At 36.8% G+C, this 21,369-nt stretch overlaps 1 protein-coding gene across 2 annotated transcripts in view; it reads left to right on the plus strand.

Annotated features, from left to right (window-relative positions):
• The window catches only part of Scaper (S-phase cyclin A associated protein in the ER), a 329,952-nt gene that overhangs the window by 175,296 nt on the left and 133,287 nt on the right, over window positions 1–21,369 (plus strand). For both annotated transcript variants that reach the window (XM_075965840.1, XM_075965839.1), the window contains exon 23: window positions 1,233–1,359. In XM_075965840.1, coding sequence (XP_075821955.1) covers window positions 1,233–1,359 — 127 coding nt within the window. The remainder of the gene's footprint in view (window positions 1–1,232; window positions 1,360–21,369) is intronic.

The raw sequence follows: 21,369 nt of genomic DNA on the forward strand, positions 1-21,369 counted from the left end.
CAGTTAAATAAATTAATGTATTCAAGGAATTAAGAACATTGACTAGACGATAGTAGAAGCTTAATAAACATTATTACCATTGCTGGGGCTTGTCTAATGTAAGTAACAAATGAAACAGCAGAGGGAATGTCTAATAAATTTTTAAGAATTTGATTATAGTTATGTCTTGTGGAACCTACCATACTTGAAATGTTTGAAGTCAGAGAAGAGAAGGAAAATAGACTTTTTATCTGAGAGACTGGTGTGGGAAGTTCTCTGTCCATGTGTTGCTTTTATTGGTTAATGAATAAAGAAACTTCCTTGGTCTGTTGATAGGGCAGAACTTAGGTATGCAGGGAAAACTGGAATGAATGCTGGGAGAGGGCGGAGTCAGATGCCATGGATCCTCCGCCAGAGTCAGACTTGCCGAAACTTTGCTGGTAAGCCACTGTCATGTGGCGATACACAGATTAATGGAGATGGATTAAATTAATATGTAAGAGTTAGCCAATAAGAAGCTAGAGCTAATGGGCCAAGCAGTGATTTATATAATATGGTTTCTGTGTGGTTATTTTGGGTTTAAGCTAGCTGGGTGGCCAGAAAGAATAAGCGACCCTCCTACAACAGGAGACCATCTGGCAATCATTGACTGCTCAGGCAAATAAGCAGGAAAGAAGGATGGGCTGAGAAGCAAAGCAAAGGGAGGGCTATCATGAGATGTTAGTCTCAGTTCCCTCTCTGAGGAATCTTACAATCTAGAAAATGTATGGCACTCCTAGACACAAAGCAATACCAAACCTAGTAATACCAAACCACCTCTAAAGTGGACCATGGGAAGATCAGTATTGTGGGAATTTGCAGCACTTCTGAGCTTAACAGGATTTGGATCAGAATGTGAAGTCTTCTCGGGTTCTTTACTCATGTTCCAGATCATCACCCTGTCACTTTCTCCCACTCCCAATTCTTTTCTAATCTGAGGATCACACAAAAAGAATGGTTTCAATTACTGCAGCCAAGGTTGATGTCATCTGCTAGTCATTTTATTAGATGAAGAGTAAATGGGTGATCTTAAAGATGAAGAGCTACAATTTTGTCTCCTTGCCTCCCCTGGCTGCTCTCTAGAGAAGTTTCAGGTAGACTATTGAAAGTAATTTGTATTCCATGTGTTCAGAAAAATAGGTTTATGATCTAAAAATATCCATCCATCCATACATACATACATAATTAATGCAGTTTTTTACTTTGTATTCAAGGCTTCAAAGATTAGCCAAAGATCTTGTAAAACAACTTCAAGTACAAGACAGCGGCTCCTGGGCAAACAATAAGGCTTCAGCTTTGGATCGGACCCTTGGTGAGATTGCTAGAATCCTGGAGAAGGAGGTATGTAACAAGCCTTTGCTGCCTAACCCTTGCTCTTTGTGATGATTTCTCACTGTGGCAGGAAACACAGCAGAATTTGTGTCTGTCTTCTGTGTTGTTAAAAACTAGTCATTAATTGATAGATAATTTTAAATTCTGCTCTTTTTTTTTTTTTTTGGTTTTTCGAGACAGGGTTTTTCTGTAGCTTTGGTGCCCATCCCGAGGCTAGCTCTTGTAGACCAGGCTGGCCTCGAACTCCCAGAGATCCACCTGCCTCTGCCTCCCGAGTGCTGGGATTAAATTCTTGTTCTTTTTGTTTTGTTCTAATTTGTTTTCCTTTCTTGGTTAAATCCTAATTGAAACATGGTTTTCTGTGATGATTTTTCCCCTGAAAGTAGATGAAATTGTTTAATGAGGGGTGGTAACTATGCAGACCTATAATTTTATGGCAGAAAATACAAAACTTTGAATTTTATAGCTTATAAATTACAACCAAATAAAATGTCAATTTTCTCTCCATTTTGGACAGAAAACTTGACAGTTTTCTTTAATATTTAAGGGTTACTGCCAGGTGGTAGTGGCACACACCTTTAATCTCAGCACTTGAGAGGCAGAGGCAGTCAGATCTCTGTGAGTTCAAGGCCAGCCTGGTCTACAGGAGCTAGTTCCAGGACAGGCCCCAAAGCTACAGAGAAACGATGCCTCAAAACAAAAACAAAAAAGGTACTTATTATTTCATCAACACTTTAAAATCCATAATGACTTTACTACACAAAGAAGAAAAATATTACGTATATAAAAGATATAAAATTCTGTATAATAATTTCAATAACATGTTACTTTATTTTCCTCTAGTCCTTTTATTGTGCTTTTACCCCCATTATCTGGTTAATTTCATACTTCCTCGTGGCTTTAAATTTTTTTAAGTGATTTTTAAAATTTGTTTTGAAAATTTCATACTGTGATTATATCATTTCCTTGAAACTGAGTGATAGTATCACAAGTTAATAATTAACATTTAGGTTAAATCTCATTTTTAATTTAAAGTAATGTTTGTAATTATTAGGAGCTAAAGTGCTCCTAATAAAAATTTTGTATTTTCTAGACTTAAAATGTACTATGCAGTACTTGATATAAACAGAATTACATAGTAATAAAAATGGCCTTGGAAAGCCTGTGACTTACCACTTAAGAGATAAATTGTTGCCAGTATAGTTGTAGTTCCTAGAAATAACTCCTCACTTATCCCCCACTTCCTCTTTGGTAAACTGTGTAGAGTAGAAGGTACATCATTTCCTTGTTTCAAAAATACTTTTATTGCTTTGTCATACAAGGTTTTTCCTTCTTAAATAATATACCAAGCAATCTTCCTTGTTTTCTTTCTATAAAATATATCATATTATTGGTCCAATCTGTATTGTTTTAGTTTTATTAGTCTTGTAAGTATAGCTGGAATATTTTCATTCATCTTCTGTATTACAAAGTACTTGATTGTGTTAGCAGTATATTTTACCCATTTTTCAGACATCAGAGTCTCTTGAGGACTTGTTAAAACACATACTGGATTTCTGATTTAGTAGATTTAGGGTGGGTCCCCAAGAATTTTAATGTCTAATATATTCCCATGAGATGATGGTGATACTTGTCCAAAAACCTTATTTTGAGAATCACTGCTGTAGGCTGGGCATGTGCCTTCGGTGTGGAATTGTTGAGTTCTCAGGTATGTGAATGAGCAGTCTTTATGCTAAGTTGCACTTTGACATAGACAGTACAGTCCTTCAAAAGCTCCAACAGCCGCATATTCAGTACTGCTATGTGCAGAAACACACAGTGACTTCCTCTCTAAAATATCCTTTCAGGGTGTTGGAGAGCTCATAAATAGTTGTCAGCATGTATTAGGTAAATTATTTAGAAGTTTGATATGTCAGAAGAAAAAAATGCCATATACTGAAATTTGAATTAAAGAGTATTTGCTTAAAGATACCACTGTTGTAGCTAATCTCAGAAAAAGTATTTCATATTGAATTATTCAAAGAATTTTTCAGTAAAATGTTAACATAATCTATATAAAAAAGTATTTAGTATAGATATCTAAATAAGATTATTTAATGCACAATGGGGCAATTTACCAGAATACCACTGATTTCATATAATTTAATGGAGAAAAAATGTTGTCTGGCTCCCAGTCTAAATGGTCTGTGTCGGAAACCTGCTGTGAAGCTGTCCACAGAGCACACACTGCAGGACCACCTGAGAGTGTAAAATGAGCTACAGAACGACCCTTCAGATGCTTTGATGACTAAATTCCTTTTCACCTGGCCAAGACACACTCGCTTTACACAGACCTGTGTCCTGTGGAACTGCACTGACATTGCAGTGCAGTCCAGCTGACTACGTTTATAATCCAGGGCTAGGAATTGTAAATAACCTTTGCTTTTATTGGGAAAACTGTCTGGAGTAACAGAACCCCAGGAAGGACTTGAAGGCAGCCTGTCAGCGACAAGAGTGGGCCTGGTGGCGGGACTGGTGACTCCTGAGCACATCTTCACTGAGAATGGGGAAGATGAGGTTTGAAGACTTCTCTTAACAGACCCCAAAGCTCTAGTAGTTTCTATTACTGCTGTGACATAATAAATTTAGAAATTTTTTCTGAGGTTCTGAGAGCTTTAGAGCTAATAGCTCAAATTTATTCTCAAAACCTCTCTTGTCTTGGAAGCAATCAGAAATAAAGAACTCCTAGGATTATCAGGTCTTCTCAGGCTTTTGCAGTTCTTTCTATTCATATGTGAACAGTGGATAAATTTATTGCATGTGTTATTCTATTAAAAATATGTAGCAACTTCCTTGTATATATAGATGTTGGTCTTGAGAGTATTTCTGTCAACTCGCTCAAAAACAATTTTTAATAGTGAAGGGGATTTTCTTTAAAGAACTGCAGTGCCAAAGCAAGAGAAAAAAACTTCTAAAGCTGTGCTTCTGAGTGCCCATAAGCATGTGCCAGCCTGGGGGCAAATGGAAAAAAAACAGTAAGTCTAGGCTACGAAGGTATATGAGGTCTAATAGAAGATTTTCCTCCATAGTAGACTCCTCCACATATAATGGACATTTTATCTACTGTCAGGGAACCATGAAGAAGGCATATTGGCATAGCACAAAACTTATAACCTAAAAGATATTTGTAATCCCATTTCATAGCACTTTTTGTTATTTTAATAAATCAGTTTCAACTGGTCTGAGATCTAGGAAGTGACATCCTTAGTGGTAAAATAAATACAGCTATTTCATCTTAGGCCTCGGATAATTTCTTTTTTACTACATTATTTATTTGCATATGGGTGTGTAGATGAGAGAACAACTTAAAGGAGTTGGGTCTCTCCACCATGTTGGTTCCAGGGATAAAACTCGGGTTGTTAGGCTTTGCTGTGAGTGTCTTTTCCAGCTGTGCCATCTCACTGACCTGCCTCAGATAATTTCTGTTGATTTGAGAAGGACATACAGATAAATGCATCAAAGAAAATTATACAAACTATGCTGATTCAAACAAGAAGCAGCAGCCATGACATTACATACAGGTATTACCATTCCTGGCTGGGGTTGCAGAGTTACACTAGCAGGCTGTTAAGGAAACGAGATATAGCTTGAAAATACCTGCAGGTATGAAATTAGAGTAGTGATAGAGTAGACCTGACCTCCCACTGATGACAATAACACTAGGCAAAGGCAAAATATAAATGAGTTGAATTGTTGAAAAGGCAATGAATTCCTCGGCTGAGTTAGGTAGGAGACTCAGAAGATGTAGGCAAGAGACTCAGCAGTATTGATGACATATTTGTTAAACTTGCAGAGAAATCTCTGGAGTCCTAGAACATAAATGTTCAAGATTGAAGAAAATATTATTTTTGAATTAGAGTTTCCCAAGAGTATTTGAACAGAGCTGATAGGTGGAAAGTTTATCTATCATTGCAGAGCCAGCACTAAGCTCTCTGTCTTCAAGTTGATTAGAGAATTGCAAATCACTGCAAAAAGACCTAAATGATTGTGAGTTGCTAGTGGTTACTAGCATAAGTGTAACAGAAGCAAATGCAAAATTTACTCTGGATAATGATAGTAACAGTCTTGATTTCAAATAATTTCAACAAAATTTCCAAATAGAGTATTGCATAGTAAAATAATTAGGCATGGCAGAAATAAAAATCAATATAAGCAGACTACCAACTCTCCATAACTATGCTTACCAAATGCAAGGGCAAATTACGTTTGTGTTTAAGAGAAATGGACATTTGAGATCTGAGGATTGTAGTAATCAAAAATAATAGTAATTAAAGTAGTAATCAAAATTGTAATCCAGACTAAGCTTGCAAAATGAAAAAAGGTAGAGAAAAATAAAAGAAGAGCATAAATAATATGATGTATAGTGAATATTTTAGGTTTTTGTACAACACTCTAGGGCAGGGATTCTCAACCTTCTTATGCTGCAGCTCTTTACTACACATCCTCATGTTATGATGACCAACAATAAGAATATTTTATTGATACTTCGTAACTATTAGTTTTTCTACTGTTAAGAATTATAATGTAAATATCTGCTATGCAACCACTGGTGTTGAGAACCACTGCTCTAGAAGAAGAGACTAGGACAGAAATAACATTTGAAGTAATTGTCACTAAGAATGTTCCAAGAACTCCAAGTTAATCTGCAGTCTTATGATTCACTGTGAAGTCCATTGAACTCATAATAAAGAGGATGGGAGAATCCACTCATAAGCCATTATCATCCACAAACTTAGATCAGAATTCCTAAGCAGAATTTTAGCAAACTGAATCCTGAAATATGTATATATGTGTGTGTTAAGGGGAAAAAAGTGTTTTAGAATAAAGCTGAATTGATCAAAGATTCTCACATTTGGCTTAATGCTGGAAAGTTAAATTAACAAAAGAAAACACAGTCATTTTTTAAAAAATATTTATTTATTTATTATGTATACAATATTCTGTCTGTGTGTATGTCTGCAGGCCAGAAGAGGGCACCAGACCTCATTCCAGATGGTTGTGAGCCACCATGTGCTTGCCGGGAATTGAACTCAGGACCTTTGGAAGAGCAGGCAATGCTCTTAACCACTGAGCCATCTCTCCAGCCCCCACAGTCATTTGAGAAATATAATGAAAGCATTTGCTAAGTTGTATAGCAAGTCATTATAAGGATCTATGGTAAACCATGATGTGATAAAGTAGAAATTTTCTCAGTCTGACAAAATATGTCTAAAAAAAGTTATATCAAGGGGCTGGAGAGATAGCTCAGAGGTTAAAAGCACTGACTGTTCTTCCAGAGGTCCTGAGTTCAATTCCCAGCAACCACATGGTGGCTCACAACCATCTGTAATGAGATCTGGTGCCTTCTTCTGGCCTGCAGCATACATGCAGGGAAAACTCTGTATATATAATTAATAAATAAATCTTTTTTTAAAAAGTTATATCAAAATCATACTAGTAAAATGTTCTTAAAAAGTCTCATTTAAAATTGGGAACAAAAAGGGAGTGCCTGCTGCTACTACTTCTCAAAGATTACTTATCAGAAAAAAAGAAAAGTTGTAAGATTTTGAGGAAAAAAAAGAATCTTTATTAGCTAATGATGGAATTGTACATGAATTATTACATAAAAAATTATTATAAATGGCAAGTTTATAGTAGGGACACTAGATACAAGGATAATATGAAAATCAATTACATTGATAATATCAGCATATGACATATCTAGAAACAAAACTTAATTTACTATTATATTTAATTTTTCTCCAAACTGATTTGTGCATTCAATGAAATTCCAGTTAAAATCTAAATTTCATGTTGTGAAAGTTGAAATAAAGTTTCTAAAATTAAGATAAGAATTTTTTTGTTTGGTTGGTTTTTTTGTTTGTTTGTTTTTTGAGACAGGGTTTCTCTGTAGCTTTGGTGCCCATACTGGAACTAGCTCTTGTAGACCAGGCTGGCCTCGAACTCCCAGAGATCCGCCTGCCTCTGCCTTAGAATTTTTAAATTTATATTTATTACTGTGTGTACTCATGTATATGCATTGTCAAGACAAGAGGGCAGCTTATATGGGTAGGCTTTCTCATGTGGATCCTAGAGGTCACACTCAGCTCATCAGGCTCTGTAAGCACCTTAACCCTAGGACCATCTCACCAGCCCTAATGGGATTTTTTTTAAATGAATTTTTGTTGAGCTCTACATTTTTCTCTGCTCCCCTCCCTATCTCTCCCCTCCCCTTCAACCCTCTCTCAAGGTCTCACCCAGTTTACTCAGGAGATCTTGTTTTTTTCTACTTCCCATGTAGATTAGATCCATGTATTTCTCTTTTGGGGTCTTCACTGTTGTAGAGGTTCTCTGGGATTGTGATTTGTGGACTGGTTTTCTTTGCTTTATGTTTTAAAGCCATTTATGCGCGAGTAAATGTGATAATTGTCTTTCTGTGTCTGGGTTACCTCACTCAAAATAATGTTTTCTAGCTCTATCCATTTTCCTGCAAAATTTAAGAGTCATTTTTTCTGCTGTATAGTACTCCATTGGGTAACTGTACCACATTTTCCTTATCTATTCTTCAGTTGAGGGGCATTTAGGTTGTTTCCAGGTTCTGGCTATGACAAACAGTGCTGCTGTGAACCTAGTTGAGCACATGTCCTTGTGGCATGATTGAGCATCCTTTGGATATATACCCAAAAGTGGTATTACTGGGGCTTGAGGAAGGTTGTTTCCTAATTTTTTGAGAAATCGCTATACTGATGTCCAAAGGGGCTATACCAGCTTGCATTCCCACTAACAATGCAGAAATGTTCCCTTTCCCCTACAACCTGTTCATCACAAGTTGCCATCAGTGTTTTTGATCTTGGCCACTCTTACTGGTGTAAAATGGAATTTCAGAGTTGTTTTGATTTGCATTTCAATGGTGACTAAGGATGTTGAACATTTCCTTAAGTGTCTCTCAGCCATTTTAGATTGCTCTCTTGAGAGTTCTCTGTTTAGGTCTGTACACCATTTTTTTTATTGGATTATTTGTTCTTTTGATGACCAATTTCTTGAGTTCTTTGTATATTTTGTCTGATGTGGGGTTAGTGAAGATCTTTTCCCATTCTGTAGGCTGTCATTTTGTCTTGTTGACCATGTCCTTTCCTTTACAGAAGGTTTTCAGTTTCAGGAGGTCCCATTTATTAATTGTTTCTGTCAGTGCCTGTGCTGCTGGGGTTACATTTAGGTCTCCTGTGCCAATGCGTTCAAGTGTACTTCCCACTTTCTCTTCTATAAGGTTCAGTGCGGCTGGCTTTATATTGAGGTCTTTGATCCATTTGGACTTGAGTTTTGTGCATGGTGATATATATGGATCTATTTTCATTCTTCTACATGTTGACATTCAGTTATGCCAGCACCATTTGTTAAATATGCTTTCTTTTTTCCATTTGATATTTTTTGCTTCTTTGTCAAAACTCAGGTGGTCAAAGATATGTGAATTAATATCCAGGTCTCCTATTCAGTTTCATTGGTCCTCCTTTCTGTTTTTATGCCAATATCGGACTGTCTTCAGTTCTGTAGCTCTGTAGTAGAGTCAGGGATTGTGATGCCTCCAGAAGTTCTCTTATTGTCAGGATAGTTTTGGCTATCCTGGGTTTTTTTTGCTTTTCCATATGAAGTTGAGTACTTTTGAGGTCTGTGAAGAATTTTGCTGGGATTTTGATGGGCATTGCATTGAATCTGTAAATTGCTTTTGATAAGATTGCCATTTTTACTATGTTAATTCTACCTACCCAAGAGCATGGGAGCTCTTTCCACTTTCTTCAATTTCTTTCTTCAAAGATTTAAAGTTCTTGTCATACAAGTCTTCCACTTGTTTGGTTAGAGTTACTCCGAGATATTTTATACTATTTTGTGGATGTTGTGAAGGGTGATGTTTCTCTGATTTCTTTCTCAGTCCTTTCATCATCTGTGTACAGGAGGCCTACTGATTTTTTTTTTAGTTAATCTTGTATACTGCTACATTACTGAACGTGTTTATGAGTCTTAGAAGTTGCTTGATAGAACTTTGGGGGTCACTTATGTATACTATCATATCATCAGCAAACAGTGAGAGTTTGACTTCTTCTTTTCCAATTTGCATCCCCTTGATCTTCTTTTGGTGTCTTATTGTTCTAGCTAGGACCTCAAGAACTCAGTGGAATCGCTGTGAGTTTCTCTCCATTTAGTTTGATGTTGGCTGTTAGCTTACTGTATATTGCCTGAAGTTATTTTTTAGGTCATTTTCTTCTGCTTCGTCTATATTTGGTTGTTCAAGTCTTATTGTTGTAGGGTTTTACTGGTGTTGTGTTGCTCTTTGTGGTGTTGTGTGTGTTCTTACCTTTTAAACTCATCTTTTAGTCTAATAGTTGTGGTTGTTGGGACTGTCTGTGATTCTGGTGATTAATCTTCTAGGTGCCAGTGAATCCAAGGCTCAGATGGTTGCTCCTCGTGGTACAGCCAGTGCCACGGTTCTAGTTACCCCGCTGGTCACTCTGTGTTCCTGGAGGTCGCTCAGCACTCCCAGGCTTTGCTCCACTCCCTTGGAGTTTGCTGTTTCAGGCTTGCTCTGGTCTAGGTTGTTAGCTCAGACCTGTTTCCGTAAATGTCTCTGAACTGATTCTGCTCCTGCTCACCTGGAGCTTGCTTTCTCAGGCCCCTTCAGCCTAGGTAGCTGGTTCAGTCCCATTCCTGTGGAATTTGTTGCCTCAGGCCTGCTCCAGCCCAAGGTGGAGTTCATTGCCTCAGGCCTACTTTGGCTTTGACCTTTTTTATAAATCCTGGTCTGGATCAGCTCCTGCAAATGTCCATTGCTTGGAATTGGTCCTTCAAAGGTCTCTGGCTCTGATCTACTACTTTGGAGTTCCCAGGCTCGGGTGTGCCCAGTCCTGCAGAGGACCTGGCTCAGGCTTACTCCCTCAGAGGTCCCAGACTCACACTCACCTGCAAAGGTTTCTGGTTCCTGCCTATTTCCTAGGAGGTCCCAGATGCACATGGGAGAATTTTTTTTTAAAAAAAAAGAATCAAAAGGACCAAAACATTTTTTAAAAGTGCTATATGAGGATTTGCTTACCCCAATATCATTACTTACTTTAACTATACAGCTAAGATTGCAAGTATGTCTAGTGGATACTCTGATGCAACTGGATAGCAGTCATAATTTGCTTACTCGGGTGTCATTACTTACTATAAGAATACAGTAAAGATAGGATCGTTAGTAGGTACAGTGATGCATCTGGATAGGAGAGATATCTTTTAATGTTCTGTGATATGGTAGGATAGCTATACTTGACAACAACTAATTTAATATGTCAGATTAGCTAATAAGATTTTGAATTCTCCAAACACAAAGAAATACTGTGTTTTCATGGATATATATTTGGATTCTGACCTGATCATTGCACATTATTAACTGTATATAAATATCAGTGTCTCATAAATACATGCCCTCCCTCCCTTCCTCCCTTCCTTCCTCCCTTCCTTCCTTCCTGATTGATTGAGACAGAGTCTCACTAAGTAGCCCTGGTTGGGCTGGAACCTATTGCTATGTAAACCATGCTGATCTCAAACTCATAGAGATCCACTGGCCTCTGCTGTGATTAAAGGCATAAGCTAGGGTGACATAAGCATACTGTGTCAATAAAAATAAAAATATGTATTTTGTAATGCTGAAGTCATTCAGATAATTTGCTAGTAAAGCACACATGGAAAAAGAATAGAACACAATTGAATTAATTATTCATTCATGTGTATACTCGATATGTAACATGTGACATACATACATGAAAAAAAGAAAGCATCACAAATCATCAGAATGTGTGTTCCAATTAAAAATTATAACTTTGGAATGCTGGGGAGATGTCTCAGCAGTTAAGAGCACTGCCTACTCTTTCAGAGGCCCTGAGTTCCTTTCCCAGAACCATGTGTGACTCAAGTTCCAGAGGATCTGCCATGAAGTGGTGCACTGTCATGCTTAGGAAACCACCCATTCACACCAAAATAAAAATAAATTCCAAAAATTATACTGTTTTGAACTAAAGTATTGGATTAGAATTTCCATCTTGCAACCAGGAATTAGAAGAGTCAGAATGAAAAAGGAGAAACTGTAATCTGAGGAAGAGAGATTGAGAGCCAAGAGAAAGCTAACAAGATATCTGAAAAGAACAGACACAGAAAGGCAGCACAGAGAACAGTAGAAGTAGTCCACAGCTCCACCCTACTCTCCTGAGATGGAGATTCCTAGTTAATGATTCATTGAAAGAATCAGCAAAACTTCAAAATTCTAGGAGCAAATGAATAATTTATCAGAACCTTTGAAATATACTGAAGCAGTGCTGAGGGTCATTTATAGCTATAAATGTCTACATTTAAAAATATAACTAATAAAGCCAGTGATATAATTGTTCACCTCAAGGTCTTGAATTAGAAAAGGTCAAATTCAAAATTAGGAAACAGCAAGTATAATAAAGAATGAGACACATACAAATAAAATGGAATTTAATAAGAAAGGTAAATGAAACAAAAAGTTGGTTCTTTAAAAGATTAAATAAGAATGACAAGATCTTAGCCAAACTATACAAATGGAAAACACCCAGTTAGTAAATTTAGCAGAAAAAAAGGAAGATATTATAATAGGGCATTACTGAATCTGAACTATTATTATGAAATATTTTGAAAGTTATATTCCAGTAATTTGGAAAATAGAGAAGAAATGGATAAATTGCTAAATACATATGATCAACGCAAATGAAACCAATATAAAGCTCCTGTCTAGGTGCACAGTGGTCAACAACACTGAAGCATTAGTAGGGTTCTTCAACAGAAAATTCCAAGACTAGACTAAGGCTGCGAAACAATACCATTCTTTTAAAGGAAATTAACACCAGGGGCTGGAGAGATGGCTCAGCATTTAAGAGCACTGACTGTTCTTCCAGTGGACCCAGGATTGATTTTTAGCATCCACATGGTGGCTCACAGCTGTCTGTAACTCCATTCCCAACGATCTGCTGTCTTCTGGCTCCCACAGGTATCAGTTGTTACATGGTACACAAGTAGTCAAAATACCCATATACACACAGTATTTTTTTAAAAGAAGAAAATTAACAATGCTATTTAAACTATTATTTCTTAAACAGTCAGGGAGGTTTTGCCAAACTCATTCTACAAAGCAACAAATCCTTAAATTGCATGGCAAAATAATAGTTTACCAAATGAAAACATAAAACATTATGGCATATCCTTATGCTATAATGAAGCTGATTTCATTCCAGGGTTGCAATGTTGATTTAATACAACAAATATATTAATACAGTGCAGCACAATAATGTAGACAAATCTTTTGACAAAGTCCAGTCTGTACATGATAAAAAAATTAAAGAAACTAGTGATAGAAAAAATGTGTTTAATATAAAAATTATATATGGGAAATCTGTTGCCAAAATTATACTAAAAGGAAAAAATAAAACATTTCCTCTAAAATCAAGGAGGAAACAAGAGTGTTATTCACTCTTATTTAGTATAGTGCCTCAGTTTTTAAGCAATAAATGGGGGACAAGCAATAAAAACCACAAAGATAGGAAAGAACAAGTCAGATTTCCCTATTTGGTCTGATAAGCAATTTCAGTAGAGTATACAAAATCAAGAAACAAAAACCAGGAGCTTGTATATATCAATAATAAACATACTAGGAGGAGAAATACAATGAATATATGAAAATAGTCAATGTCCTTAACTGTCGGGGAAATGGAAGTCAAACCTCCATCCAGATTTGCCATTATGAGAAAGATATCCTCAGAGAAAAACAACAAATGATTAGTTTTTGGTTATCGGAAAAAGAAAAATTTGTTGTAATTGGAGCCACGGGGCTGTGTCCCCAGCACCCGGCCGCCCATATGGCTAGCTTATGCCCCGAAATAATTACACAGAAACTGTATTCTTTTAAACATTGCCTGGACCATTAGTTCCAGCCCCTTATTGGCTAGCTCTTACATATTGATCTAACCCATTTCTAATAATCTGTAGCCCACGAGGTGGCTTACCAGGGAAGATCTTAACCTGCGGCTGTCTGGAGTGGGAGAATCATGGCGACTCTTTGACTCAGCTTCTTTCTCCCAGCATTCTGTTCTGTTTCCTCCACCCACCTAAGGGTTGGCCTATCAAATGGGCCTAGGCAGTTTCTTTATTAATTAACCAATGAAAGCAACAGATTAGAAAGAAATCACTCCCACATCAAAATTTTTCTAAAGCTGTTGGAAGAAATGGAAATTAATGCCTCCTCTATGGGAATCACTATGAAAGTTCTTCAAGGAAATAAAAATAGAACTATTGTCTGGTACACCCATCCCAATCGTGTGGACATCCCCTAAGAAATCAGACTGTGGTAAAGTATAGATAACCTGCTCACCCATTGTATCTTGACCACCATTCTGAATCAGCCTTCACTCCATCAACAGATGTCATGAAGGAAAATGGAATTACACCATTTGTAGGAAAATTCATAGTACTGAACACCCTCATGTTAAGCAAAATAATGCAAACTCATACAGAAGGGTTATATATTCTCTTTCATGTGAAATCTAGAGTAAAAAAATGTGATAGTAGAAAGGACAGAATGCAGAAGATGAGAACTTGGGGGAGGTAGAGTGAGTACAGAAGAAGGTTGCGAATTGGATGTGCATATAATAAGCCACATTATTCATGTATAAAAATGTCACAGTATAACCATAATTGTTTTTAACAATTAACATATGCTAATAACATAATATAAGTAAAAATGCTACTATAGTGATTTTTATATCCTATACTTAAAATTAACTTTTAATCCAAGATTAAGTCCAAGTGTTAAAAGCCTAAGCTTTTAGAAGACAATGTTAACTATTATCTCTTTACTTTGCTGTTTTGCTTAGTTGGGGGTGGTAATGTTGCTGAGTTTTGTGCAAATTGTCTAAACATGTGTGAGGTCCTGAATTCAGTACCCATCACCACTTCCCCAAAAAAGATTTTAAAATTATCACTAAAAAGAAATCTTTATATGATGCCTTTAATCTTAACACTTAGGAGGCAGAGGCAGGCAGATCTCTGTAAGTTTGAGGCCAGCCTGGTCTACAGAGCTAGTTCCAGGACAGCCAAAGCTACACAAAGAAACCCTGTCTTGAAAAGCCAAAAAATTAAAAAAAATTAAAAAATCTTTATAAATTTGACCATTAAGAGTAGAAACTTTGATTCAACAATATACATCTTTAAGAATAAAAAGCATTGGGGAATTTTATATGTTTAATCAACTAAGTATGTCTGAATTCCCTACAAATTAATGAGAATTAACACTGCCACCAACAGGGAAAATAGCTAAGCAATTATCTATTCTAAAAGAAATCCAAATACTCAGTAAACTCAAATTATCAGCCTTTTTACTAATCAATCTGGAAAATTTAAATTAGGAACTCAATTTGTTATTATGGTTCATATCACAGAATGATAGAATTTCAAGTGCCTGAAAATAGAAAATCCTGAAAAAAGATCTAGAACAGTGGAAACATTTTTACATAGCTGTACATTTGCATAGTTGGTGCTCTCCCTTTTTAAGATTGTTATCATTAACTAGAGTTGTGGGCATTCCTATTATATTTTATGAACACAGATATTCAAAGACAGCATCAAGTATGGAGAATACCTTAAATATTCATCAGTGGCTGAAAATTGTGGGATGTTCATATAATATACTATTTCTTGACAATTATTGTCAGCAATGAAGACTATATATTACAACCCTGGGCATGGTTATTCTTCACAGTGCATAGAGAAACAATATATGTGCATAGCAAATATTTTTTTTAAGTTCCAGTAATACAAAATTCAAGAAATGGCCAAATAGCGCTCACTCGTGCGCGCTCTCTCTCTCTCTCTCTCTCTCTCTCTCTCTCTCTCTCTCTCTCTCTCTCACACACACACACACTCATATTTTTTAATTTTTTTTAATTAAAAATTTCCTCCTCCCCGCTTTCCTTTTCCCTCCCCCTCCCCCCACTCCCCACCCCACTCCCCTCCCCCTCCCTCCCCAGTTCGAAGAGCATTCAGGGTTCCCTGCCCTGTGGGGAGTCCAAGGACCTCCCCCTTCCATCCAGGTCTAGGAAGGTGAGCATCCAAACAGGCTAGGCTCCCACAAAGCCAGAACATGAAGTAGGATCAAATCCCAGTGCCATTGTCCTTGGCTTCTCAGAAGCCCTCATTGTCCACCATATTCAGAGAGTCCGGTTTTATCCCATGCTTTTTCAGTCCCAATCCAGCTGGCCTTGGTGAGCTCCCAACAGATCAGCCCCACCATCTCAGTGGGTGGGTGCCCCAAGATTGCTGGGCAAAAATTGGGAACTGGGGGGTGGGATGGGATGGGGGAAAGGGGAGATGGGGAGAGACAAGTGAGAAGGGGAGGATGGGGAGACTTGGGGGAATGGGATGGTTGGGATAATGGAAGGATGGATATGGGAGCAGGGAAGTATATATCTTAATTAAGGGAGCCATTTTAGGGTTGGCAAGAGCCTTGACTCTAGAGGGGTTCCCAGGGGTCCAGATAGATGTTCCCAGCTAGGTCCTTGGGAAATGGCCCGATCCTATAGCCACACACTCATATTTTTACAGTTTATACATAGGTGGTAAGCATAGAAAGAAAATACTTAATGTTTTCTCACAAAAGTGATTATTCATTCAGAGAAGGGGGCATGTCCAAGGACTCATTACCCAGGTACCTACATTTTTTGTTGTTTAGTTTTTGAGATAGATTATTACTCTGTTGGACCGATTGATCTAAAACTCCTAAACTAAATTGATCCTCTTGACTCAGTTTCCAAAGTGCTGCAACTATAGGTACTCAACATTGATGCTGTGGTTACACAAATGACCTCTTGACTGGTCCTGTTCTTTAATGTGTTCATATCATAACTATTCTTTGCTGTGTTCTTAAATCTTTTCTATATGTCAGCATAAAATTATCATTACAAATTCAAGATAAATTGCTCTAAACAAAGGAATCTTATTACAGAAATGCTCGGTTATTTTATATGTGTTTCTAAAACATTTTTGTATCCAGAAAGGCATTTCCTTTATTTTTACTATTGCGTTGAATTTGGTACAAGTGAGCATGATTTGTATTTGCTTTGACTTCTCTCATGACTCTGTGATGATGAACATTACTCTTATGATTGGATAGTAACAGTGTTCCAGAAACTTTCTGCAGTTTATCAGTAACACGAGACATTTGTATGCTGTTACTGCAAGTAAACAGTTTAAGCAGATAGACTGGATATGGAGTTTGACCAATTGCCCTTACTAAGTTTTTATATTGCTGCCAAATTTAAATAGAGATTCAGCTGTTAACCTTTTAAACCTGAATAAGCAAGCTCCATAGCTGAAGGATTCACATTTTAAACTGAAGTGATGAAAAAGTCACATCACAATCTACTTTGTAAAGCTTTTAGCCAACCCTCCCATGCATGGGCTTTCAGTTTTATCCCAGAAAGGTATACTAACATATGAAGTACAAACATAAAAATTCCTCCCCACCTTTTCCCAACTGTTTGCAAGTACTTACCACATACCTAGGCTAAGTCACTAAACTGTGAGACTTTTCACCACCTAATTGAATTCTGAACATTGTTTGGTTTTGTGTGTCTTGCTTTCAAGCTGGGATTTTTCAGTGTAGAACTGGAAAGTCTGGAAAGTATTCAATACCAGATATTTCATTTCATGTCTTCACTGTTCTCAGCTTACACAGCTGCTTTCTTAGAGCTTCTGATAATTAGCTAAATTAGCTTCTGTGGGTCCGTATTGTGTCAGAAATTGGAATATCTGTAGCTCAAAGTAATAGAAATATTTGTTAGATGTTCTTCAGCTACCTTAAGTTAGAAGACCAGTGTACTGACACATGGGGTTGTTAATTTTACAATCTGACAAAGGTTTAGTTTAGATATGAATTACATTTTTTTCCAAGACAGGATTTCTTAGTATAACCTTGGCTGTCCTAGATCTTGTTCTGTAGACCAGGCATGCCTTGACCTCACAAAGATCCACCTGCCTCTACCTCCTGAATGCTGGGATTAAAGGCACCACCAGCAGGCTAAGGAAGGATATTTTTAAGGTGAGGAATTTTGACTCTTAATGAGACAGTAGGAATTTTCTGGAAAGGATGATAGAAATGTCATGCATTTTGTTTTAGGTGATAATTAAACAAGTGCATGAGTTGACAAAGATCATTCAGTTGAATAAATACCAAAATTTGTGAATTGTTATATGTCAATGGTATAATATTTTATAAGATACATCATGTGAATATTATTTTTAAAATGGTAGTTCCTAAGTTAAGCCTTTCCTTAATGCAAACATAGCTAGCTTTGTTCCATCATTTGGAATTACTTATTGTGGTTTCCTTATGAAAGTAGTTTTTTAATAGGCAAGGGAATTCTAATAAAAATTTCACAGATGAATATTTTCAGTGTTGATTTATAGAAACATTTTTCACATAGTTTTGGTAATAGTGTATAGCTATACAAGTTAACTCTTTATGGATTTTTCCATTATAGTTTGAGCCTCTTGTCTTTTGTAAGAAAAATGCATATTTAATAGAACACACTTGTACAGTATATTGATTTAAGGTAAATTTACCAGTGACCATTTTAAAACTAGAACCCTGAATAAACGGAGGCTTTGACAAGAACCCCGCTTGGCCTCCTTCTTCTCTCTCAGCCCATTATCTTCCAAATAGTACCTCTCCAGGACCCTGGAATAACTGATCAGCCAGGTGGGTTACACCCCTAGACTGAGTAACCAGCCAAGGGGGTCTACAGTGCAGAGGGCAGCGGGAGTTTCTCTGTTTTGGTGGCTGGCCTGCAGAGTAGTAGCCCTTTTGTTGGCGAGGTCCCTGGTGAACGAGGAGCCGGGTCCTGTTCCTGAAGACCCTTCTGAGGGGAGAGAAGGATCTTGCCCCCCCCCGGCAGGAGTCAGGAAACAGAGCGAGGGCATTTTATAAGAGGAGCCCCTGGCCAGCAGGGAAACCTGATCCGGTTTTAAAAGACCCATTAGATAGCATCGATAGAAGGAGATGGGCAGGCGCCAAGGCAAGAATTCACCCAATAATCTGAAAAACAACATGAAAACACCAGAACCCAATGATCTTAACAACAGAAGGACTTCAACACCCTAACACAGAAGAAGTGGAAAAAATTGACTTTATGAAAGCAATAGAGTCCCTTAAACAACATGTGAAAAAACGCCTTTATAGAAATGGATGAGAAGTATAACAAAAAGTTTGAAGAAATGAGTAAATACGTACATGATACCTTGGGAAGACAAGAAAAAACGATCAAACAGGTAATGGAAACAGTTCAAGAATTGAAAACTGAAATGGAAACAAGGAAGAAAACACAATCTGAGGATTAGCTGGATATTGAATATCTAGGTCATCGAGCAGAGCCTACAGAAACAAGCATAATCAATAGAATACAAGAGATAGAAGAAAGAATCTCAGATTCTGAGGACACCATAGAGAAAACAAACGCACTGATCAAAGAAAACAGCAAAGCCAACAAATTCTCATCACAAAACATTCAGGAAATATGGGACACAATAAAAAGACCAAACCTAAGAATCATAGGAATAGAAGAAGGAAGAGTCACAGCTCAAAGGCCCAGAAAATATTTTTAACAAAATTATGCAAGAAAACTTTCCCAACATAAAGAAAGATATTCCTTTGAATATTCAAGAAGCATACAGAACACCAATTAGATTTATATTATGTGTGTAAGTGTGTTGCATGTATCTTTGTATGCCATGTGCATGCCTGGTACTCTAAGAGACCAGAAGAAGTTATCAGGTCTTTGGAGTTACAAGTGGTATAAACCATCGTCGGGTACTTATTTTGGAACAAATACAACATATTCATAGTTGGTACAGCACTGAGATTCAAAATCCCTCACTGAGAGTTAGTTATCAGCCTTGCAGGTTTACACTCACTGAGAGTTAGTTATCAGCCTTGCAGGTGTACAGAGGAACTGCACAGGCCTAAAGTTTGAGCTGAGCAGAGATCTAAGCCTCCTAATGCAGCCATTCACACACCTATCCATGGTTTTCCAGAATCTTATTTCTAAAAACCTTTTGCAAGCTAGATATTTATGTTTATTATTGCAGTACCTTCTATGTTGTCTTTTTAAAGGAAGACAATGTGACAGTGAAATTAATTAGCTAACTTGACAAAGGTAACTTGAAAACTGCCAGAGCTAAGATTCAAAAGTATTCTATGTATTTTTATTTGACACAGTATATTCATCATATTAATGAAATATTTGATATTTCACTGTCATTTATTCTCTCAAGAAGTTAAACCATTCTTGTCAAATATAGAAATGGGTTCTGTGGTACCCCCACCCCTGAGGTGACATTTTACACATTATAATCTCAAAGGAAAAAAAACTGTTCTGCATCTTTACTTATGCTCTTAACATTTTTGTGAAAGAGAAAAACTCTTGCTTGGGTAGGCAGCATTTGTCTGAGTGAATTAGACTGACATACTCCAGTGTTCCTGCTTTTGTGGGAGCCTCCCATCCATTGTCCTCTTTTGAGATCCTCAGGTTAGGGAAAATCCCTAAGGAATACAAGGTGTTCAGCTGATGAGAGTCTTGGAGGACTATAGTCCCTTCTCAACCAGAAATGTTAATAGAGCCAAGAAAATACGGACTTGCAGGAGAAGGCAACAGCCATGACAGTAGTACACCTAGAATATCTACAGTGTATCTTATTTTTATCCTTTTTTTTTAGGTTTTTCCAGTTTGGTGGAATACAGACTTTTAAAATATGTCATTATGATTCTCTAAATTGTAATACCCACCCCACTCACCTTTGTCTCTAATTTTAGTATTTTGGATATTCTCTCTCCATCGTTTAGTTAAATTAGCCAACAGTTTGTCAATCTTGATTTTCTTAAAGGACTCATTGCTTCATTGATGCCTTATATTTGTTTGTTTTTTTGTTTCTATTCACTTGATTTCAGCCCTGCATTTATTTCTTCCTGTCTACTCTTTTTGAGTATTATTTCTTCTTGTTTTCTTAGAATTTTCAGCTATGTCGTTAAATTATTAGTATAAGACCTATATAAAGACTTAGTGCTCTGAACTTCCCTCTAGAACTGACTTATTTGTGTTCCATAGGTTTGGGTATGTTGTATTTTAATTTTATTCAATTCTAAAAGGTTTTTAGCTTCCTTCTTGTTTTCTCCCTAACACAATTTTTATTCAATAGTGAGTTGTTCAGTTCTATGAGTTTATACACTTTCTGCCATTTCTCTTGTTGAATCCAGCCTGAATCCATGGTGGTTGAATAATATGTAATGTGTTACTTCAATTTTCTTTTATCTGTTGAGACTTTCATTGTGTCCTAATATGTGGTCAGACATTTTGGAGAAAGTTCCGTAAGTTCCTGTGAAAGAAATCTATTCTTTAGTGTTTTGGTGGAATGTTCTGTAGATTTCTGCTAGGTATGTTTGATTTATGATATGTAACTCCAGCATTTCTCTGTATGAATGGCAAGAGTACTGTACTGAAGTCATGCACTATTGCTATGTGACAGTTAATATTTAATTTTAACTCTAATAGTGTTTCTTTTAGGAACTCAAGTTCCCTTGTGTTTGATAAATAACTATTTAGAATTGCAGTATCCTTTTGGTAGATTTTTCATTTAATTAATATGTCCTTCCCTGTCTCTTCTAATTAGTTTTTATTTGAAATCTATTTGTCAGATATTAAAATAGCTACACCTGCTTGGTTTTGGGTCCATTGCTTGAAGTACCTTTACCATCTTTTTACCCTGAGGTGATAGCTATGCTTGATGGTGAGATGTGTTTTTTGGGTGTAACAGAAAAATGCATCTTATTTTCTAATCTATTCTGTTAGTCTCCATCTCTTTATTGAAATTAATATTATTAATGCTGAGTTAGTAATGGACAGTTTTGTTGAT

The sequence above is a fragment of the Microtus pennsylvanicus genome, chromosome 3 (genome assembly GCF_037038515.1).
Source record: "Microtus pennsylvanicus isolate mMicPen1 chromosome 3, mMicPen1.hap1, whole genome shotgun sequence".
Classification (NCBI taxonomy): domain Eukaryota; kingdom Metazoa; phylum Chordata; class Mammalia; order Rodentia; family Cricetidae; genus Microtus; species Microtus pennsylvanicus.